The sequence below is a fragment of the Varanus komodoensis genome, unplaced genomic scaffold, assembly GCF_004798865.1.
Source record: "Varanus komodoensis strain SLA01 unplaced genomic scaffold, ASM479886v1 scaffold13_3, whole genome shotgun sequence".
NCBI classification, from domain to species: domain Eukaryota; kingdom Metazoa; phylum Chordata; class Lepidosauria; order Squamata; family Varanidae; genus Varanus; species Varanus komodoensis.
The window spans coordinates 9,469,503-9,493,338 of record NW_025335409.1 but is presented as its reverse complement, the minus strand read 5'-3'; the positions used below and the strand labels follow the sequence as shown (position 1 = coordinate 9,493,338).

The 23,836-nt window shown below is 39.9% G+C and overlaps 1 protein-coding gene across 2 annotated transcripts in view; it reads right to left on the bottom strand.

Moving 5' to 3' along the window:
- Positions 1-2,983: 2,983 nt before the first annotated feature.
- The window catches only part of STK38L (serine/threonine kinase 38 like), a 38,817-nt gene continuing 17,964 nt past the window's right edge, over positions 2,984-23,836 (bottom strand). Inside the window, exons 2-14 of one of the 2 annotated variants that reach the window (XM_044423416.1) lie at positions 22,069-22,213; positions 20,275-20,326; positions 17,954-18,076; positions 17,391-17,474; positions 15,934-16,057; positions 15,363-15,517; positions 13,697-13,799; positions 12,999-13,060; positions 12,640-12,757; positions 11,893-12,016; positions 8,815-8,910; positions 7,053-7,144; positions 2,984-5,489 (exon numbers count right to left, since the gene is read on the bottom strand). In XM_044423416.1, the coding sequence (XP_044279351.1) occupies positions 5,362-5,489; positions 7,053-7,144; positions 8,815-8,910; positions 11,893-12,016; positions 12,640-12,757; positions 12,999-13,060; positions 13,697-13,799; positions 15,363-15,517; positions 15,934-16,057; positions 17,391-17,474; positions 17,954-18,076; positions 20,275-20,326; positions 22,069-22,202 (1,395 nt within the window). In that variant the 5' untranslated portion in view covers positions 22,203-22,213 and the 3' untranslated portion in view covers positions 2,984-5,361. Of the gene's footprint in view, positions 5,490-7,052; positions 7,145-8,814; positions 8,911-9,868; positions 10,088-11,892; positions 12,017-12,639; positions 12,758-12,998; positions 13,061-13,696; positions 13,800-15,362; positions 15,518-15,933; positions 16,058-17,390; positions 17,475-17,953; positions 18,077-20,274; positions 20,327-22,068; positions 22,214-23,836 lie in introns of those variants that run through there. The other variant, XR_006414013.1, reaches the window with a different exon arrangement.

The window sequence follows — 23,836 nt, the reverse complement described above, 5'->3', positions numbered from 1 at the left end:
GCCCAAGAAGCCTATGTAGAAGAATATACACGGCTGCCAAGCAGTCTGTTAGAATGAGAAGGGCTGCACTTTTCCATCTTCCAAACCTGCATGTATCTTTTGGAACACTTTACAACTGCATTTCTGTTGCACTAATAGAAATGACCCTATTTGCATAGGGTTACTCCCCTGCTTGAAAGATCAGGTTTGCAGCTTAGAGCTGATATCAGAACAGGCCATATTGGTGGATGCTGAACTGGCTACAAGAGACAAGGATTGAGCACAATACAACAATGCACCGTGAGTGACAAGCCATGGTGGATTGCTGTGCAATGTGAAGCCTAGAGTGTAACCTGCAGTGTCGTTTGTTTCAGGGCAACACACCTGGACAATCTGTAGTTTAGTGTTGTACCCATATGGGTTGTATCCAAAATGAATGTCCAGCTTCATCCAGAACTGGATGACCAACTCCATCTTGGAAAGTGGGAATTGACTAGTGAACCACTTGTCAAAAGCAGCAATAAATACCCGCTTGCCATTCTTGTCATGCTTCCCCAAGTGGCTTCACCTTCTCCACAGCAATTCTGAACTCTTTTGCATTGACTGTGAGCTTTTTGTCCCTTTTAGCCTACCTCCCCCACAAGACAATGAAAAGTAGTCTCTATTTTCACACCAAAAAAGTTGCAATGGGGGGAGCACAAGTGAGTCATGCTGCAGGATCCTCTGAAATACCTGTGGGAGGACTAAGGAAGGTATGTGAGGAATCCACTGAGAGTCAAAAACTTCATTGGGCACTTTGTGGCATGTTTGCACAACCCACCCACCTGCCCAGGCTTATTGCCAGGGCAGGTTGTCACATCATGCAGATACACTGGTTTCTTTTCTTTTGTACAGCACAGACCTGCACTCCCTCACCAGCTATTTTTGAGCGGCAGATTCACTATCAAGTTTTCAGTATCAGTGAGGAGAGGAGCTATACTGCTCCATGCTTTTGCAAATTAAAATTTTAGTTTTACTAATATGAGCTACTCTGTTGCCAATTGCTTTTAATGTAATGGAACAGTTTGGGGGTTTGTGTGTATTGTGAGCTAATAACCTGAAAGGACTGAAAAGTTCAATATACATTTTTTGATAAAGATCATAATGGATTCTAAAATGGTATTCAAACCCTGATGTTCCTCTGGCATCCAATTAATGCATCTTGGAAATGTGATAATCGCTGAAAAGAAGTATTTGTTTCCCACTATGGAGGTTTCCCTGTAATACATAACTACTGGGTAGTGTCTGGTATGCAAAAGCAAGTTTTTAGCTAAGTCTAACAAGTGTGGTGCTCCACGCAAAGAAACAGTGCAGTCTAGGCATTAGGTCAGTATCCTCTGCAGTAGAGACACTGCTGCAGAGAGGAAAGACCACTGATATAGTAACAAGGAGATGCTGCTTAGGAGTACTCTGCTTCTCTGTTAAAGCTCCTGCATTACTCAAACCATTCAAAAATATGTACGGCAGGAAAAAGATGCATGACTACCAAGAAGTTGAAGATGTAGTTATCCCTTCTTCCACCCTTTTCTTCTTTTCCTCCTCCTTACTCACATGGTGCAGTGTTATCTACTGAAATTAATCACTTTTGAATGCCAAATAATGGTTTTGCCAGACTATAATGTTCATCATAGTGCACTAAAAACAACGATACATGCAAAAGTCTTCTTCAAGAATTTTGGTCCAGAACCAGGATTGTTAATTGAACCTATGATACTGAAAGCTGGTTATAGATATTGGCAGTCATTTGTCTGCTCAGGTCAGTGATATATGGAGCAAGTATGGCTGAGATGAGGTTTTGACAGGAAAATAACTAGAGACTGGCAAGCTTCTAACTCCACAAATTAATATGTGGACAAATTATTGCTCTGATGTTGGTAGATTATTAATAGCAACTCTATTCTGTTGAAAGGGCAATCCCAGAGTTCAATAGGCCTTACTGTTGCGTGATGCAGGGTTGCAACCAAAACATATTAAACTCAGCCTTTTTCTAGTTGGATACAGTGGTGCAGACTTTCCCTGACTGTTTGTTCCAGGCTAATTTGGGTTTTTCTAGCTCTGGTATTTGAACCAGTTAGTCTTTAGAAACAAACATGGATGCTTGTTGGCTGGTATTTTAGGAACACCCGTTAATTATTCTCCCAGAGGTCTAGACTAATTCTCAAGTGTCAACCTCACACCCCAACTCTCAAATATTAGACAAAATCTATGAAAGCTATGCAGATTCTGAAAAAAGGGAAGTTTTTTCAAAGTGAAATGATGAGGATGTATTTCATGTGCCAAGTCTATACAGGAGGGTTAGAGTAGCTGTAGCTGTAACCCAGCTTGGTAACTAAAGCTTAATAAAAAGGCTAACCAACCGTGTCTTTCAGAAGCAGTGAAAGAATGCACTTTCAAATGCTCTTCCATTTAAAGACTGCACTGGACAGAGAAAATAAACATGTCCAGTTATTTTCCTTCCTCACCATTGACAGAAGGTTTTTGGTGTGTGGGTGGGAGAAAAGTGAACAGAAGGCCCCTTAAACCTGCATTCCAAAGTAGTAAACTCTTTGTGGAGTTGTACACCACCATCATTCAAAGATGTTCACTTTAAAGAAAACAGCATTTCCCTAGTATTCCCACACTAAAATACCCAGGCATTTACACCCAAACCACTCAGTGACAGCAACTTTTCTTACATGCTGTGCTTCTGTTTAGTAACAAGAATGATACACTTTCAGAAGCTGAGGGCAAGTATGATAGTCAGGCATAGTTATTTATAAACCTACTGAAACATACTGAAATTTTTAAGAACTAATATTTTGAAGTTCAGTCATGCATCTGTTATGACAAAACCAAACCAAACTCTGGAAAGGCAGTTCTTTGGGGTGCAAGGTCTTGTGATAAACCTAGAAAAGGAAACACACAACAGGAAACTCATCTCACAGTGCAAAAAACCAAATATTAACATATTTTACAAAAATACGAATTTACAAAAGAATGCCATGTTTATTTAATATGCTGTAAAAAGCCTTATATAAATTTTTATAATGCTTTCTATTGTAACTTTTCCCAAACCTCAACTAATGCATTTGTCTAATAAAAAAAGACAGTTGCCATTCATTTTTTAAAGTTAACTTTTGAAATGTAATCAACATTAAACAAGGTCAAAGTACAGTCTGCTTAAATGTTCAGAAAATATAGAGTACTTTTGAAGCACTATTTACTGGGGAAGAGTGGTGTACATTTGTTAAAGGGCAAAATAAATCGAAGACCAAAATTAGAAACCCATCACAATGTTTTCTGTATCCTTTAAGAAGCTTCAGACTGTTGTGGATATTAGTCTTGTAAAAGCACAACAAGAAACAGCCACAAGTAGTCTTTAAGTGTTCCATAAGATAAGCACACAGAATGTCCTACCCCAAAAGAACACTTTCCAGTACCAGCTGCCAATTCAGAAGCAAGAGTGGTGCATGGAAGGAGTGGCAGCTACAGGGAGACACCAGCAGCCCCTTTTGAGGAATGGGGGTGGTGTCCAAGCACACCATCTCCTGTGCCCCCTCTCAGAGCAGCCTTCCAGCAAAACTAGTTTCTGATCAAGGCTCTAACAGATACGCCAGCACTCTAGGCCAGCTACCTTACAAACCATAATAAAACTGTGACTTTAGCCATGGATCTAGAAGGACATGTAAATTTCCACAATCTATCCTCAATTAACACCACAGTATTTCCTCTCATATTGTATCCAGTGAGTGTAGTTTTCAATAACCAACCTATAAAAGCAAGAAATTATCTTAAGCCTCTAGCAAAACAAGATTAGCAGTGCAATTGCTCTAACCTTATTAACAGATTCTGAATGCTGGCAACATTGGTCGATTCTGGATCATTTCCATATATAAAACTTGATTTATTTTCCGGTACAGTTTTCCTGGGATTGTATGAATTCAAAAGGCAGATGAAGGATTGGGCATGGAAGCTTCTTTGCCTGTAGAAAGCTTGCATGCCAGGGAGAAAATATGTTGCTCCCCCCATTCTTTTCCCTTTAACTTAGTTTGCCCATCACCCTGCCTTCTGAAGTAGTACATTTTCCAGGAAAATGGTACTGCATACTTCCAATTTTGTAGTTCAGTTCTAATCCATGGTGATATAAAACATACCCCTAATCTGAAGATTAATCAACCCAACCCTCACCTCAAATTAGTTGGTAATCACCTCCAGTTTTTTAGTCCAGAAGAATTAACACAACAGTTTCAGAACACACAAGTGACACTTTCATCCCACTTAATACCCCATTTAGAAAAGAAGCTAACCACATAAATTTCTTGAAAACAGAACTGCATAATTTGCAATCAAGCCATTTCAGGATCTTTGGTACTCAGAGGACAATAAAATGGTACAAACCTTCACAGGAAAATTAATTCAGGAGCAGGGGAAAAAATAAACAAATAAGAGATTTGTTGATTGGTTTTCAAAAGCATTTTTTTCTGCTGATTCGTCTATCACTGTCCCTATTTTTTCCTCTAAAAGTTCTCAGCTATCAAACTGGAAGCTGAAGTTTAATATTTTTGATTTGACAACAGTGCCATTATTTCCCCTGAAAAAAAGAATTGCAACTCTCTTAGCAGAGGTTTATTATGCTAAATACACTGTGGCACAGGTCCCAGTTCTACACCGTTTAGACTACCAATTGCAATCCAAAGTACATCTTTTTAGTTATTACACCCAGGACCCCTGAGCTAGAACATAAACCATTCAGAGCAGAGAATAACCTTTGAAAAATAGCTAGTCTGGACCAGCATGAGTTTTTTTGTTTCTAAGAAAATCCATGACATTTTCTTATGTTACCATGATTCATCTGTGGGGACCATTACAAAAAGCAGCTTCTAGTTTTCATACTGTGTATCTAAACCCCCTGCCCAGATTAACACATGATGGGGCAACAATACTGAGAAACAGACAATGCTGCTTCTTACATACGTGATATGTTTTTAACCTCTGGGCAAATTAGACACATTACAGTACAAACAGAGGCATCATTGACCTTTATACAGACATAGAGGCAGTGCAGATACAAAGAAGATGTCCATTCCTTTTTTATTATTCCAGTACCTTTGTTATAATAAAGTTAACAAAAATATTCACTATTAAAAAAAAGAAAAAGAAAAAAAAAGCCAGCTGGCACTGCCAACTAATTCTTGTAGTAGTCTTAGAAATCCTAATCCGGTAGAATTTCCTAGTATCTCGGTGAAGTCAGTGTGCACCAGTCTGTGTCCGTGACCATTTCAGTGTATTGAGATCTATGCCAAGCGGGTCTTGGTGATGCAGCAACTACCTGAGTTCTTATTTATGTCTTATTTCTGCTGTGTTTCACAACTTTCCTGCTTTCATGTAAGAAGGGATAGATCCACGCTGAGTGAGCCCTTCAAACCTCTTGTAGGTGTAATTAAGGAAAACCCAGTCTTTGGACTTGTAGTCAGGTTCTGTGGTGTTTGGCACTAGAATGCAAAAAGAAAGATTTCAAGTATGCATGCACATGTGTGCACACATGCTGGTTCCAAGCAATATTATGTTAAATTCAAAGAATCTCATTAATCAGCATTGTATAAGAGCAATAAGGGTTTTTAAATCATGCAGGTAAACAACACAGCATCGGACAGACACTGTCTGGGATCTGAAGGTGCACAAACAGTAAAACACACATGCATGACCCAGGACTCCAGAAACATCTTTTTCATCAATATTGATCTGACACCACTATTCACTTTTTAAAATTATCTGCACAGTCTTGGCTTTTAATTGCACTATTCCTAAGCACCTAGTATGAATGACTAGCTGAAGGTCCTAGACCAAATCTGGTCCCCTCACCCTTCAAAGCAAATACTTTTGATTCTGCAAACAGCAAGTAACAGACAATTTAGGCACGAAGCAAATATGGGTAGCTAACCTACTTATCCTGAGCTTCATTCTTAAACAGACCTTATAGCAGGGGTCTCAAACTCGCGGCCCGTGGGCCAATTGCCGGGATGGGCGGGGCACAGGGGAGGGGCCCTGCGGCCTTCAAAGCGCCGGTGGCGCCCGGGCCGGCCGCGGGATGAACGGCCCACCACCCCGCGGTGATGGAATACTTGATGCGGCCCAGCCTCACCCAGACTCTACTTCCAGCGGCCCCCAGGTAAGTTGAGTTTGAGACCCCTGCCTTATAGGGAAGCACATTTTTCATTAGAAGGCATTACAAGTTAATGTTTTCTATTGTTCAGTCTAACATTTGCATCTTTCCTTGTATCTTCTTTCGTTCCAATGCCATTTTAAACTCTGCTCTTCCTTTGCCTTCTCCAAGGCTTCCTATTTTTCCTTCACAACCCATCCCATAGAATTTGCCCACAAAGTCTTTGTTAGAACATCTGTGTGCCACCTTCACTGGGCGGTCTCCCAGCAGATCAATTTGCTGGCCGCTCTTCTGTCAGACTGTCTTCTTCCTTCATCCTTTCGCCTGTTACTCTGATCACAAGTTTGTAAGGTCGGAACTGTATCATTTTGGTGCAACATCCAGCATAGTTGAAGCTGGATTACAAATGTCTGGCTGGTTGATTCTTACTTGCAGGTTTCCTCTCAAGTCAGACCCCTCCCTTTCCTCCTTGCACCACATCTCCTTCTACCTCCTGTCCAAAGCACGTCTGTTTCCCTTGTTCAGCCACCGCAGTCTTTTCCTGCTGCCTTTGCTCCATCTCCTTTTATTTGTATTGGGTTTCTAAATCATTTTCTTTTTACCAATAAACCCAAAGAAGCTAAAGCCATTCTGTCTCCTCTGTCTGATGTGTTCAGCTAACTGCATGCTGAATCCTTTCTACACTTCCCGTCTGTGACAATGTCAGTCAGTCATCCACCACTGTGACCCCTTTCATGCATTTTGAATCAGAATGTCTGAATTACACAACCCTTATTTGAGTAAGGGCTGCTCCACACCATACAAACACAGGAGGGCTGTGATATACCTGGAGCAGACGTACAAGTGACCTGCTAAATTATGAGATTAAAAAGTAGTCTTCAGGTTAGCTCACCTGGCTGTAAAATATCCGATTCTGGGAATTCATCGAAATTAGAAGTGTCATCAATACTTTTGATTTCTATAGTGATTGCAGCTGGCCTCTCTCTACAACAAAATATAAAGATCTCAGTAGTGAACAGTATGAGCAACTCTGTAATCTTGCTCTTAGAAGTTTTCAATAGCAGTGCTGCCGTAAGGTCCTTCTGTTCTCCCAAGCTGTGCTCCATTATGACAACGCTCCTTATATAAGAAAACTCCATCACAGGAGTCCCACGAAAGGTCAATAGAGAGACTGAATTCTGCCGCCACCCAGACCTAGTAGTTCTGCTCCTAGCTGCACAACTCAAAAAGGGGGACTTGCACTATCTCTTTGAAAGTTTCATCTGCAAAAGGAAAAATGAACACCAGGAGGCTCCACCATCCATTTTCACAGGTACAGTTACTTCAAATGCTTTGTGCAACTAGGAGTAGTAGAGATGTCTCCAGGCCACACAAAGCTGTCATCTGATAGCAAGAAAGCTGGAATCCTGCAGTGATTCCTTACTGCCAAATTCAGGCTGAGATTGATGGAGAGAAAAAACCCAGCATTCAGTTCAGAATGGCTGTGAATATATTATTATTATTATTATTATTATTATTATTATTATTATTATTATTATTATAACATTTCTATACCCTTGCCGAAGCCTCGGGGCAGCTTACAACACAATAAAATACAATACAATATAAAAATAACAATATAAAATTAAAATTAACAATATAAAATAAATAAAAAATATAAAAGATATAAAAGAAGTTATAAAAGAAGTCACAAAAGACTTATTATTATTATTTTATATTATTTATTATCTTTATCTTTTCCTTCTCCTTGCTCCACAAAGCAGAAGCTATTTTTTTAAACCCAGTTTCCATTTTCCCCATCCTAACTAGAAGACTGCACATTAGTTTGTGGAACCCACTGATGGTTTTCTGAAAATAATCTGTGTGCACTTACGTATTTCTGTCCCTGTATGTATATAGCCACACATGGGGCATGTTCTTTTGCCACTCCACATCAATACTTCCACCACATTATCAACAGGCATCAGGTATTTTCTCCCTCCCATCATAAACACAATCCCAGGGCCAAATGACAAGAGTACAGAGCTACTCATTAGGGTTGGGACAAACCCTTCTGGAATCCATCCCTCCACTGTCTGCAGACTTCCTTTCATGCTCAGCCCACCCCTGCAAAGCGAGCTGAGCCAAGAGGAAGTCTGTGAACACTCATGGACTCAACTGTACAACCAGCAACCTTCCTCATGAGGAGCAGGGTGTGCAAAAGGGTTGCTGCAAGCAGGTGGGCCAGGTGCCTTTGCCGGCAAATGACCTGTTCCCCACTTGCTGCTGCCAGTGGGACCAGTGTGTAAGGGAAAGGGGTGCTGATTGCACAAGGTATGGGGTTTGATTCTTGGCAAATGCCCCACAAGCACTGGCTGTGCTTGCCAGGAACTCAGATGCTAGGCCACTGCAAAGCAGACTAGAGTCCAAGCCAAGCCCAGGAATTTGCTGATTTCTCCCCGCAAACAGATTCCTCCAAGATCACTACTACTCACACATACGCTGTGTTAGTACATCTCCCAAATGCAATTAATTACAGCTACCTTCAATGCAGTAAACTGTATTCAGAGTATTGTGCTGCAAAGCCAACATCACAAGCTTCTAGTGAGCTTCTCAAAAATGCATAGAGACATCCCATTTGCTATCTACCATGATTGTCCTTTCACCATCCATACCTGATATGTCCCCAGTCAACACCTTCAAAAAATGGATGACTCTTAATTTCCTCCACACCATTGCTACCAATTCTGTTCTCTGCATCAATGCAGAATCTGCAAAAGAAGAAAATAGAAGAAAAGGTGGTCAACAATGAAAAAAATATGAAGACAGGAATCCAAAGATCTCATTCCCAATGGGAATCACTGCAGCCTTTAGGAGACATCTCCTTTCACTCATGCCTACACAAAATTTTCCTCTCCAAGCTTTCAGGAAATTGAGATTTATGCTGCCTGCAAGGGACTACCACTTAAGAACAACCTTTTCCATACTTAAATGACACTGATAGACCCGCCTCTCCTCCAAGTCCGCCTGATGTACTTGAGGAACAGGAGGGAGGTGGTGGCTAACACATACACTTGACGATATAGGCAAACAAACATTGATGGATCCAGAAGACACCCCTCCAACATTTTCCAAAAAGGAGTGATGAAAATAAAATATTTCTAATCCTATTGCTGGAAATCAATCAATCAATAGTGGGCTAATAAAATGGATAACCCAACAAGTGCTATAAGTGTTCACTCTGCTCCAACACATTCCCTCCCCTTTTCCTCCTGTACTTGTACGGTGACCTGTATATTGACACTGTTAGCCATTTAGAGTCCGCTTCAGCTACTGAGTGGCATATGAATGTGAAAATAAATCAAATAAATAAATAAACAAGAGCAAGAGTGTACATTTCAACATTTTTTAAAAACTCATAATCCACCTAGCAACTTTGAGAATATTGTGAGGAGAATTAACTCCAGGCCCAAGACAATGCACCAAGTTTTCTCATGCTTTCAGTGAACAGGGAAATTAACAGGGACGTTGATTTTAGGGTTGCCACCACTTTTTAATGGGTTGATTACTGCTTTTCTTTCATTTTATGTTGCCTATTTTATACTGATGTCAATTTTTGTGTTTTCATAATACTTTATTACTGGAATCTGCCTTGTGTAGTTTTTATTTTTTGCAAAAATGAAGAGGCAGGCATCTGTGCAAATGCATCAACAGCTTTTCTAAAATCACCTAGTGGGTAATGGCAGAGATGTTCCTTGAACCAAGGGCTTCCTGGACCACTGCACTGGATCCTGTCGAGGATCTTGACAGGCAAGAAAATGGGACTCTTCTTCCCTAGTTTAGTCAGCTTTCAGAATTTATGCCAGTGAGGCCCAGTGAGTGGTCTGGGAGCTCCTGGTGTTGCAGTTGCTGGGTGAGTCAATGATCTGGATGGGAGACCACTGGAAGCTGCATGTGGAAAGGGGACACAAGGATAGATAAGTGCATTGAACACTGCCAGGTTTGATTACTGGCAGAGTCAAAGAAAATCACAATTTTTTAACATCTAAACACTGTATTCCCTCCACCTCTTTTGCATTCCACTTTAAATACATTCAGAACTCCCTTTTTTCTTTTTCTTGGGAGATTGGCCTGGCATCATCTTTATTTTCAACCACAGATGAAGATGAAAATCTTATTTATTCAGGAATTTTAGCTGTGTGTTTATGTGTGTGTGTCTGTGTTAGTATTTGGTCTGTGGTAATTTCTGCTGGAATCTATTAACTGCTATAGTTGAAGGTCTGTTAACAACATTTAAAATATAGATGGTTATGTTTTAGGCTGTTTCATCCCAACCATCATTTACTTCCCCATCTCAATGTCTTGGGTATGCTTTAGATGGTTCCATCCTAATCGTAATATATTTCTTCAGTTTGATTTCAATACACAGAAAAAAAATAAAGTCTAAAGTTCTTTCTGAAAGTCATTTCACATGACACCAAAATTCTGTACAATAGTGTGACAATTAAAACAACCCTGGACATTTAGCTACTCCTACACTTAGGGAAGATTCAGGATTGGAGCAATTTATTCCTAACAAGGGGACATGGAAGGCAGAGTGCAGAAAACATCCCTTTGGCTTGTGGCTACAGTGTCATAGCAGCAAAAAGAGGAGATTCAATTTGAACCAAGGGTGATTATGAAGGAGCAGTAAGACTGGCAACTGTAGATGAAGAGTCGATCACATGCTTTAAAACACATGGTTCAAGGTTCAGTGCTGTTTCATCAGGTGCCAATTAAGCGAATAGTGAACTAGAAGGACAATATTCTTGCCTATCTTAACACAAGTTGAGAACGTAAGAAAAGCCATGCTGGATCAGTCCACTGGTCCATCCAGTCCCGCACTCTGTCCACAGGATCCTTCAAGCAGGATAGGCACAAGACCTCCGCTGTCCAGGCTCTTCAGCAGTTGGTGTACACAGGCCTGCTGTCTCTGGTAATGGAGGCAGCACATAGCCAACAAGGCCATTGATAGCCTCCTCTTCCATGAATTTGTCTAATCACCTTTTAATGCTGTCCAAATTAGCAGCCATCAGTACTTCCTGTTGCAGGAATTCCTGTGGCAGTGAATTCCACCGCTGAAATTCATGTGAGCCTGTGGACTTCATAGCAACTTCTTCCATTCCTTCTTAATTGTTAAACAAAATAATTAGAAGAGCCTGGTTTTAGTAAACTGATGTCACAGAACACAAACACTGAGGTTCCCTCTCATTATCTCAGAAGGCAGACTACTAATTAATAGCACAGAAGCAAGCTCCCTTAACATAGCAGCACGAAGCAAGTTCTGACAGCTAAGACAACTATCTGGCATGGCAGTCCCTTTATGAATTATTATTTAATAAGTGCCATACAGCAATAGGCTAGAAGAATCTTCTATTAGCCATCAAATAAAAGAGAGCAGAAAACAGTTCCAAGATGCTGGAGCCTCCAAAAGTGGATGCCTGAGTTCATGTGGGAGGACTGCCAATTCAACAACCTTCCTTTTTGCTGTTCCATTTTTGCTGCTGTCATCAAGCAATGATAAAGTTCTGAAGGTGTCCCATATAAATTGTAATCTTTGTGGCAGCTGTTCCATACAACTGAAGTAGTTGTAGATATTGTCCAAGGTCACAAGCCCAGTCCCAGTAAAGCACTGTACCTATTTGTTTGCCCCACAGGCAGGAAAAGGCAATGGAAAAGCTTTTCAAAAGTCTGGAATTATATTATCTACTCACTTTAGAATTAAGTCCTTAGCTTTTTCTGAAATGGGCACCTCAGGTGGAAATACTAGTGTCTCTTTCCAATTCATAACTTTCCTATATGTTTCCTGTGGTGTTTCAGAGCAGAAAGGTGGATAACCTGTAGAAATGGACAAAAAATAAGAAGCAGGAGCTTTTTAAACGGTGAGTGACATAATAAAGGTTTTTCAAACACCTGAAGAGATTTTATATTCTTTTTTGGGGCAGCTCTTTGCACATCAACCTTAGACTAAAGGTTGATGGACCTGGTATTGCTCTGACAGAGGTTCTTATATCAGTTCTGAAGTTGTGTCCCTGGCTTGCTTATCAGAATCCTCACCTCAAAAACAAAAAGGTTTAATTTCCCTTAAAATTAAAAGGAAAAAAAGTAATACCAATAACTGTAAGTACCAATTGTGACCTCATTTGTCTAATTCTTGTTCTTATATAGCCAAAATAGCCACCTTTTGTATTTGGGTGGATTTATCAGTATGTTTGGGAAAACCTTGGAGTTTGTAAAATTACAAAAATTAACTGGAAATCAAACCATGGGACAAACCTCCCACAAAACATCCCAAAGAGGACTAAGTGAAAGCAGAATGCTCACTGAATCTGGGTATGCACACATGCAAAGGGTGGGGACAGAGACATGGAAAAACCAGAAGGGGGGGAATGGAATGGCTGGAAACCAGAGAAGAAGCCCTCTACCCAGCAACTTTTGCCCCAGGTTTCATTTGTTCTTACCTATTAGCATTTCATACATAATCACTCCCAAAGACCACCAGTCACATAATTTGTTGTAACCCGTTTGCATGAAAACTTCAGGAGCAATATAATCTGGGGTCCCAACAGTAGAGTACGCCTGAAAACAAAGATGATTTTAAAAGAGTTATTCAAGCAGCTCTTGAGTATTTCCAATGTTAAGCTATCTCCAGTAGAAAAAATATGCAGAATCATTCCTCTGCAATCCCCTTCTTCACTGATTGAGATGTAGTAGGGCAAAACATACATCTGTGTGAAGAATGCATTTTCAGCAAAATTCTCATGCCAAAAAATCCCTTTACAGAAAGAACTCAAACACAGATCTCCAAAAGAGTGCTTACCAGCTGTCGCCTATTTTTTTTCCATGTTTCTGCTTTTCTCTTAGAGTTCATATTCTGAAATGCTGGTTGATAAAAGAAACAGAGCAAAATGAATGACTTTAATTGTAACAAAACAAGAAACATTTATCCTAAGGGTCAATTCCAGTGCTACTTCTGCAGGATGGGAGTTAACTTTGGCAAGGTTAGTATCAGTAATATGAAACTTTTTTATTTTCTGGATGATGGATGGTATATAATTTTTAGAGTAAAGAAATATTTTTAAAAAACAGAAAAGAGCATCTAAAAACTAACTTTCCAATCTGCAGTATTAAGTGATACAGTCAAATCTACCTTCTCACCCTACTGCCACGTGGAGACCAAGTCTGATTTATGTGGGCTCACTCAAATTCTTTCTGGAGAAGCATGGAGGTTCTTATACTGAGTGCCCGGGTGTATGCCTCAGCTGACAGAGCACAATGTTCTGACTGAGTGTGAGCACTCATCAGATAAAGCCACATTTCTAAAGGGAGAGGCAAACTAGAGCCTAACCTTCTTCCTTCTACAGATTTTCTGTGGACTTTGTCCACTTCCAGTAAGAAACTCTGAATCAATCAAGATAATTGAATCAATCAATTATCTATAACTTAAGCTATAAGGTACAATAATCAAGGCTTCTCAGGCTGAGCAGAACAATCTAAGGTAGAACATGCTGTACTTACAGAAATCACTCGGTGGATTGTGTGTAAGGTTTCTGTAGAATTCAGTTCGGTGAGCTTTCTTTAAACCTGTGCATAGTCCAAAATCAGAGAGTTTTACATGGCCCTACAGAAAGAAAACATTACTTGAGCTTAACTAACAGAAATTCTTAGACAGTTTAAATTGAAAGTGTGTAGACAAGAAAAAGTCATATAAAAGGATGCATAATTCAACAGGCTGATTTCCATATACACCAACATTAATTGTTCATAGGAAGCAATGATTTGTACAATCGCTTAAGTAAACGAAAAGTGAATGGATTAGGAAAGAGGAAAATAATGACGCTTTCACACATGGATTGGGATCCAAATAGCAGCATGTGTGCACGTGCAAATCTTAAGTGCTTCCAAATATACAAACAGATTGATTTTTACTTCCAATTGCAGTTCTGGTGCTGTGCTGCTCACCACTACAGAAAGTCGTCTACTATAAACTTTCAGGAGAAGTATTTCAAGGGAAAGGAAGGAGGGAGCATGTGAAAGTCTCTGGATCTTGGTCATAACATTTTGACAAGCATCTGGTCTGCCAGATCATCTTTATACATGTAGGGGCTTTGGTAGTCCCTGTACTGAATGCCAACTGAAACCGGCAGCAAAGTTGTTTGGTACCTCTTCCTATTCTTATCCCTTTTTAAATTATTGCCTGGGCATTCCCCATCCCCAACTAAAAAAAATACTACCTCTTACCAGTCACTTGTAACATCAGATCATGAAAACATTTTCTTATGTGCTACAGTATTTAAAACTTGTACTGTAATCCTGTAACTTCCACATTCTGTAAATCCTACTGAATGCAAAAATATTTACTTCAGGGTGAACACAAGCTAGAACTGCCCTGTGCAAATAGCAGTTACTGTGGCACCTGCTAGTTTTTATGATTGTGCCATATGAACCTATTCCTTTATTGCTTTAAAAAAGGTGATTTCTCTTGTTTAAGCCTTCTATCCAAACAGCAAATACCTAGTACAATGGGGAGGATAGCTTGCAGCTCTGCAGATGTTCTGGCCAACAACTTTCATCAGTCCAAAGCAGCACAGCCAAGGAAGAGGGATTATGGAAGGTATGGTCCCTCAGATATTTAGGCCTAAAACTTGCAGGTTGCAATGATACACAGTCATTGATTAACTAAAACACCGCTGTGGACATGCCTGACAGATGATAATTCCTTGTCCAAGCCTTCTGTAATGAAGCCAGCATACACGCAAAACTTATGCTTTTATAAGGATAAGGTTTCAGTCCTATAACAAACTTAAACCTGGATGTGCCTGTGTTGTGAACTGTCAGCGGTCCTTTTGTCAACAGAGTATCAGGGTTGGAAAAAGTCTCAGCCATGTGCTTTTCAGCCACTTTGGAGCAAACTAAGTCCTAGCAAGCTATATGGGGTTTTTCTTTTCCAGCAGAATCATGGGCCACACCTTACTGATTTATACATAAAACTAGAATTTTAACTACTGGAGCTGAGAAGAGCTTGTTTTGCCAACTGCTTTCTCCAGCACTAACAAGATGTGAAGGGGACTGATTCTCTGTGCCAGCCCTGCCTAAACCCTCCAGGCTTTGGGCCCTGCTGATCCCATAGATCAGAATGAAACCATAAAATACAGCAAAGGTAAACAAAAAACCCATCACTAACCTTTGCATCCAGCAGTAGATTATCTGGCTTAATATCTCTGTGAATGAAACCCAGCTGGTGAATGGCATCAATGGCCAGCACAGTTTCAGATATATAAAACTGTGTTTCCTCCTCTGATAAGGTGTCCTTCTTCATAAGTAAGGTCATCATATCACCTGAGTCAAGGAGATATATTTACAGTCAAAAGCTTTTGAAAATGTAGAAGGTGATACAATGATACATGCTTCACCTGTTCCCATAAGCAACACAACTCTTCAAAACAGATTTACAAGGCCCTCTTCATCAGGCATGGGTGTGGTGGTGGGGAGATCCCAAACTTTTATACAGTCATTTCTGTGTATATACTTCAAATTCCCCTGACGTGCAAAACCTCCAAACATGCATACATTCGTCTGAATAGTTTGTTTCTGTTTGTATTGCTAGGTCAATATATACAAAGTATTTCCCATCCTTTAACTGTGCTTGAGATTAACAAAGACTACAGACCTAAAAGCACTTTCCTCAAGTAGGGCTCTTAAGCTGGATGGAATAATGTAGATTTCTATCTGCCTAAGCTAGATTATTTACCTACCTCCAGGTAGAAACTCCATGATCAGGTAAAGATTATGTTTGTCCTGAAAACTATAAAACATCTTCACCACCCAGGCACCATCTGCTTCAACCAGGATATCTCTTTCTGCTCGTATATGAGCCACCTAAAGTAGGAGTATTTTGAAACACAACAAAATGTTCATGTATTATTTTTCTACATAAATCACCAGGAGATCTAATAAACAAACAAACAATCAGGAGATTTATCATACTGCTAGAAACCATAAGGAAGTCTTTCCTAACCTGCTACTCTCTAGATGCAGGTCACTACAACACCCACCATCCCCAGCCAGCATGGCAGGTTGAAGAAGTAAGCATACACACACTTTCTCTTCTGCAAAAGAAATTTGTGATTTGGGTTTTTAAAATCATCCAGAACAATTCAAGATGCACAAGTTCCACTAATGTCATTTATCTCCATGCTTTGATGCCACTGATCTCCATTTCAAAAGGTCTTGTGCATTGCCCCATCCCTTCAAGACAATACAAGGCAGAACAGCTGTCAGATCTTAATAATTCATTAAGCTTGAAGTCCACTCCACAATATGGAGATTTTTTCAAGTCCTGAACATGCTCATCTGAATTTGCGCAGTGTTCGGAAGTCAAGCTACAAGGTCCTTAGTTATGGCTTAAAATGCAAGTTCCCAGTAAGTACTTAAAATGACTGGCTTTTTTGTGTGCTGGCATTTTTGTGTAGGGATTTCTCCAAGCACACCTGCTGCCTGGGAGAAACTAGCAAATGCTTCCCATTTCTCAGGGGGGTTATCTGGCCCAGTTGCTGTCTCTCAGCCTAGCGTATGCTTTTCTAGTATAGAATAATGTATTCTGTTGCATTCATACTTTGCCTTCCTCCAGGTTTGCCTATTTTCATCCTCACAACAATCCTCTGAGGCAAGTTAGTCTGAAAGGTGGCGACTAGCCCAGAGAAGCCAGAGAAATGTGACATCTTTGCTAGTCTTTCTGAGGCAGCAAAATGTCCTGGGCCAGCCCTGGAGGGGTATAAATGTGCACATGTGCAAGCGTGAGCATCCATCCTGTTTCTTTCTTGAATTTGTGTATATATGAGAGATATCTTCTTTATATTTTCTGTACTGAAACTGAATGTGAATGTTGTAGAAGGGAAAACTTGTGTTTGAATCTTCTGTCATGGAAGAGATAATAATCTTGGGAGCCTGGGACACGATTTCCACTAAAATATGTAGCAAAAAGGTTCTGTTGTTGTTGTTACAATATATTGTTGATTTTGTGATAGTGTATGCACACGTGTCATGCGTAAATTCAATATCAGGGGGCAGAGGAGAGGGCCCTAGCCTCAGTGCCCATCATGGCCTTGATCCAGCCCTGGTAGCAATATGCTGTCAATATACACTTAACTTAATATTGCATATATTATCATTTGTTTTGAAGCACCTAAAGATATGCTAAAGAGATACGTACCTGTTCTTTCTCTAGCATATCAGCTTTCCTTAGTATCTTCATTGCATAAATATGACCCGTATCTTTCTTTTGAACAAGGCGTACCTGTGGATAAATTTGTTATTGTTCAAGTAAACTCTTGAGTCTGCAACACTGAAGGAAAATGCAATGCACTGGTTCTTTAACAGCAATTGCAAAACTGAGTAACAAGGAGCATGGACATAACAGGCAGTCAATATAGACACCTGATCTAGGCTACTACAGTCAAGAACATTCCTGAGCCTCCGTCATATTAGAAGTGAAGTCTCCAAAGAGGTCTGAGGAAATACGAGGGGGAAGCGGACACAGGAACTGCTTTATCAAATGTGTAACACATTTTTAAAAAATAATTTCAAAGGGATGTCTTGAAAATCTTAGGGGGAAGTACAATAAGAAACAAATAATTCTGAACTCATTACTATGTACTGTTCCACCCAATGCCCTTAGTCCCTTACTTAATATCAATGAGTTCCTTCTGTGATACTAATTTTGACAGGAAGATATCCTGAAATAAATATCCTCAGAAGAACGTATAAATTACAAACCTCTCCAAATGCGCCTCTTCCGATAACTTTCAAAGATTCAAAGTCATCCAGGCCTAACCTCGTTCTCTTCAGACGTAAAAATTCAGTTTCTTTGCGGGCATGCTGAGATCTTCTTAGCTTTTTCTGAAGAAAAGAATTGCATACTAAACATGGTAAAACCTGAAACGAGCATAGTGCTTTACAAATAGTATAAATGAGTAATCTATTTACAACAGTATTGTAATAGTGTTCCCCAAACAGAAGAGGGGGGAGATTTAGTTCCCTCTAGCCTCAGCAGTAGTGGGGAACCCAAGGACGCTCTACCCCAAAGGCAAATGGGCTCTCCCAGAGGATAATTTGACTGACTTCCAACTATCCAGTTGAAGCCCTGTGGATTCTGACTACCTAGAACCCAGCCTTCTCCTTGGGATTCTGGAAACTGCAAGCAGTGCGGCAACAGGGACAATGGCAAAGCTCAAGTGGAGGAAAACTCATGGCTGAGTTTCCTGGTAGTAACAGCAGCAAAGCTATTCCTTTCAGTATGTCAGTAAGCTTCATCCAGCAGAGCTTTTCACAGGGGTGAGGGCATTGCTTCAGCATATCTGGAGTTGTGCAGAGTGCCTCGTAGATTTAAGCACACACACACCATTCAGATGTATCTCAATCAGGAGCAAAATGTGCAGTAGAGACATCAAAGACCTCTCATCATCTGATTCTACTGGATGCGTTTTGGTTGCCAACAATCACCACTAGCCATTTGGTTGGTGAGAGCTTGTTAAAGGAAGTCACTGAATACAGCTGTTGCTATCACAAATCATTACAAAAGAAATCTGCCTCAGGGTCCTAGGTAATGGGAAATATGGCCTATTCCAAAAACGTGCTATTCCTGGCCAGGGTGGCTGAATAAACAAGGGCTCTGGTGTAGACTGGGAGGGCTGCTGCTATTGAGACTTAACAGTAGTGGAGGGAACTAGACCTGTGAAGAGTCAGTGGTCTGTGAGGCAACTTCACATGATTGTATTTTAAAGTCTTCATGCCCTGCATTTAGCAGAAGCAGGTCTACTGAGATTTTGAAGGCTGCCTACTATTATACAAGCAACTAAATAAAAGTTGGTTGTTCGCTCTTGAACACATCACAAAGTACTCTGAAAGACTGCTGCCACTTCTGCAAGGTGGCAATATAGTTTTATCACTTATTGCCACAAGATGACACTGTATATCCACTTCCAACTTTCACAAACTCTATTGCAAAGATAACCAGTCTTCTGTACATAGCAAGTAACATTATGAACCAGTAACAAGATGAAATTTTAAGGTATAATCCTATGCTCAAACAGAAAAATTCTACAACTGCCAGCATTCCACAGTCGACATGGCTAGCCAGGGACTGCTGAAAGTTGTTAAGTTTTTTTTCTTCCTAAACATGCATAGGATTGCACTCTCAATTGCACAAAACAACTGGTAGTTAGTGGGTATAATTCTCACCCCACTGTAATATAAAGATTTGATAACTAGTTCATCTAATGTTCAGACCAGAAATAAAATCAAGTAAGTGCAAAAATGTGATGCTTATGTGACACCTATGTAGGGTCAAACTGGCAGACACAGGAAATCCTGAGGCATCTTCTGCTAATTATCCTGTACAAATAACTTGTGTTTCCTAAGCAAATATTCCTAAGGGTTCAAACACACCCTTTTAAGTTACAAACTTAACATGTTTTTATTCCTCTCATAAATTCTTCATTTTATGTACTCAAGAGAATGTGAATGTCAGTTTAAAAAGTATAAATAAAGAAGGGTGTGAAGTCTTTCAAGATGCTAAAAGTTTGTATCCTGCATTACATTGTAAAATGTTTTATGCTCATTAAGGAATTGCTTATTTAGCAAGTCAATGCAAGATAATATCCTGTACACCAGGTAAGTTAGGAAGGGGATGCAGACTTACTAGGTTCAACCAGAGTAAAACAGTACAGGTTTAAATATAAAGGGTTATTTTCCCATTCAAAGCAGTCATTACCAATCACTTTGTTATTGCTTACTGTACACTCAACACAGAATATGGACAGAGCTATTGTTTCTTTAATAGGAGCTGCACTCTTTTTTCCCTGTTATCAAATACCAGAATTTTCCAGAATTTCTTCTCTATAGCCCTGCTCTGAAGCCAGAAAACCTATTTTCTGCATAATTCTCTGCTGGGCACTTGCTTCTTCTTGCTTCTGTTCACTTTTTCCAGGCAATGAGGTTTGAAGAAAAACTGCTCGTGTGCACACTCATGAATCATTAAGTACCAATCCTGAGCAATAAATCATAAAAGCATCCAGCTTTAATTGCATTTGTATTACCTCTTCGTCTGCTAAACCTTCCTCTTCCATGGCTACTTCTAGTTTCTTCTGCCTAGGTTAATACATAAAGCCCACATATTATAAAACAACCTACATTTTATAATACAAAAGTGCTATTTTACTTCACTTCAAATCACAGCAGTAAGAAAACTAGAACAATCAGAAAGCCAGAATACGAAATAATGATAGAATACTACGTTCTCCTCTTTTCCTCCACTTTTCAGTGCTGTCCACTTCCAGAACTATGAAAATTGAAGGAATTTAGGGGGGACATCAGCTCTGTCTCATTCCACAGACAGAAGCTATTCAATTCATGGGATGAGGTTTACAACAGACTGCTGCTCCTCACCCAGGATTCTCATTCATACATCCAAAGAACTCCTCTTGGATTCTCCCTTTTCCTCCTGGGAAGCAGCAGTGGGAAAGACAGTAGCAAGACTATTATGGATAAATTTCTGAATTGCATTTCCCAGCTTCCTTGGTGCTAATTCAGAAACAAGAGAATGGAGGAAAGCAACATGATGTGGACAAGGCAGAAGGAGACCACTTCCATGTTGTGTACCTTAACTTTCTTCCTCCTTTCATTCAAAGAATGACAAGGCATTTTTCTAATCACTGACACTTCCTAAGCAAATTATTAGCACTTAAACATAAGAGGAAAGTTATACAAGAGCTGAGCCACTAAATAAAAGAAGGGTACCTTTCAAGACCCTGGTTCTTCCTTTTAGTTAATTTATTTGTTACTGTTTTTCTTATAGCTGCTACATAATACAGGTTTTCTAGATAGTTCACAAATCAATACAATAAAAACCAGTGTAATTTACCAGTGTAAACTAAAATGAAAAAAAAAATGAACACAGATAATTTGAAACCAACTAAAGCCATAAGGCATGGGTAAGCAACCTGTGGTTTCCAGATATTTTGGCATACAGTTCCCCTATCCAACATAGCTATTGTTGAGAGGTGATGGGAGCTGCAGGCCAGAATACTTGGATGGCCACTATTTGCCTACCCCTGCCATAAGGCAAATGAAAGGCCTCGATTGAATACACCTGGCTCAAGAAGGATGGTGCAAGGTGATCCTTCCTGGAGGGGCTGCTCCATAATCCCATGAGTCCTCCTCCCATGAGCCCACCCACCTTGTTTCACTTCATAATATGAATCTTAAGATTCAGGAGAAGGCAGGCTTTTCAGGCAATATAGTGCCAATTGGTTTTGGGCTTAAAGCCAACACTTTATCAATTGGGTCTCAAAACAGACTGGGAGCCGAAGTAGCTGATGAAAAACATACAAAATGTGGTTGAAATGTCCAATCCCATATAATACTCTTGCAGACTTTTTCTGGACCAGCTATAGTTTCTGACCAAGCCTATGTACAATGCATGGAAACAGACTAAATGGGTGGTTCCCACAACACCAGTGATTACAGCTTAGCTATCTCTATCCAGAAAGCTTAAAGCTTCCATATCATTAAAAAGAAAAAATGAACACGTACAATATGCTTTGTCAACAGAGGTTTTTGCAGAGTTCTACCAAATGCAGCTAAGAGTTCTACCAAAGCCTCTATCAGATTCACATGGAGGAAAGAGAGTTAACCAGTACAATCTAAACGTGTGTACTTGGAAGTTAGTTCCACTTCCAGATTCATGGACTGAACCTAAAGATTACTCCTATTAAATGTTGTTTGCCAGGTGAAGCTGCTTTCAGTTTTGAGAAACACTCTTACAAACATTCCCCAATGTAATTTCTTGCCTATGTACAGAAATGCTGAAATTGTAAACTCAACACTCATACCTGGTTTCTCTTTCCTCATGCTGTAAAATTAGGTTACTGTAGAAGTTTTCCAGTGTGAGCTTGGCCACTGTCACTCTCTCCCGGGTGTGGTTGCTCATGGGAAAAGATGTTGGAGTCCCTGCAGTCATTGCCATAGTAACATGTACTGAAAAAGAGCACATAAAATAATAATTAGTCAACAGAAGAAAATTTGTTTCCCTTGACCAAAAAATAGAAACTCATGATGAGGAACACAGACTGCTGTACAATATTAACTTTGTCCTGACTGATTTAGCCATGCAAGATGTTGTATTACTTATGGTCCTAAATCTGAAAGGAATACAGAATGAATCACACAGGAAACCTTTTTGCTTGGTACATGCAATGAATACTGATGTTTTCACCCTGTGCCAACCAGACCAACCTGTATATCCTGCAAATGCAGGAATGCAACACAGATCACAATGTATTTCTGTTACACAGAAATATCTTTTGCAAGTCAGTCATCACACACCTAAGTCATAAGGTGCTGAGACACATGAAAATGTTGGAAAGCTCCAAGTTTACAGTACAACTGCAGACAAGACTGCCAGTATGTTCAGGTATCATCTGCACCCCAAACAAGCAGGGTCTGCTTCTATAAAATCCAAAGCCATGCAAACGACAAAGAAGTTTAAGGTGTGTGAAAACTGTGAAGTCAGATTTATGCAGCCCAAGACAGAGGGCCTCTGAAAGAATTTCTGGAGTGACCTTTTCAGTACAGTCTTGTTCTAAACTAGGAGCATGCTGAACAATTATCTAAAAACACATAAAATAAAGACTTTGCTTGTCTTTCTGCAAAGTGAGCAAAAAAAGCCAAAATCCAAGTACACTGCCACTCTGGAGACTCTGGATGCTTTGTATTAGACCAACAGAAAAGCCCACAGCAACCTACAGTTTCTATATCTAATAGGTGCTGAAGACAAGTGTGGGCTAAAATCCTGTTTTGAGTCAGATGGTGAAACAACCCCTCTATTACAAGACCAAGAGTATGTTAAATAATGTTTGTACAAGACAGAAAGCAACCAGAGGAAGTCTCCCCTAGTAGCTGCAATTAAGTGTACAATCTCTTGCATACATGCACAATACTTTATTACTTTGCTTTACCATGTGAAACTGGCAGCCATTGCAGTCTGGTGCTTGAACTCATTTAACCAAGAGACTTCAAGATAATAAGATTCTCAGTAAACTGAGATAAAGCCTAAGCAGGAAATGGGTACAAATTCAGGCAACTCTAATATTTATTCTACAGAATGTTCCATTTTTGATAGGACATATAAAATTAAGGGTTAGGGTTAACCATAAATTCTATAGACTGAACTTGCTAACATTTCAATTCATCTGTGTATGGCAATGGGGATAGTTTCAGGTGGTACAAGTGTACAAACAAGTGTTACAGGTGTACAAACAGGTGTTACACGCAAGATTAACGCACAGCAGTACAATATATTCCTCTATGCAAGTCACTCCTCAGACACGCAGCAGTGGAGGGGCTGCTGAACATGTATGCAAGAACAGCAGAGCTTATTATCATTCTCTTCAACATCACCGATTGAAACGTTTCCATAGTGTTAGGGCGTTACCTCTCATAAACCACAAGCAGTGCTAAGAAACCACAGGCTGCACTTTTAAAGGTAACGAGATAGCAATGATTTGCAAGCAAAATCATATTTTGGGTTTCCCATCTGCTGTCTGGTTCTAAAATGTCCATATCTACATTAATAGGGAGTTAAATTTCCCTAAAGCAGCC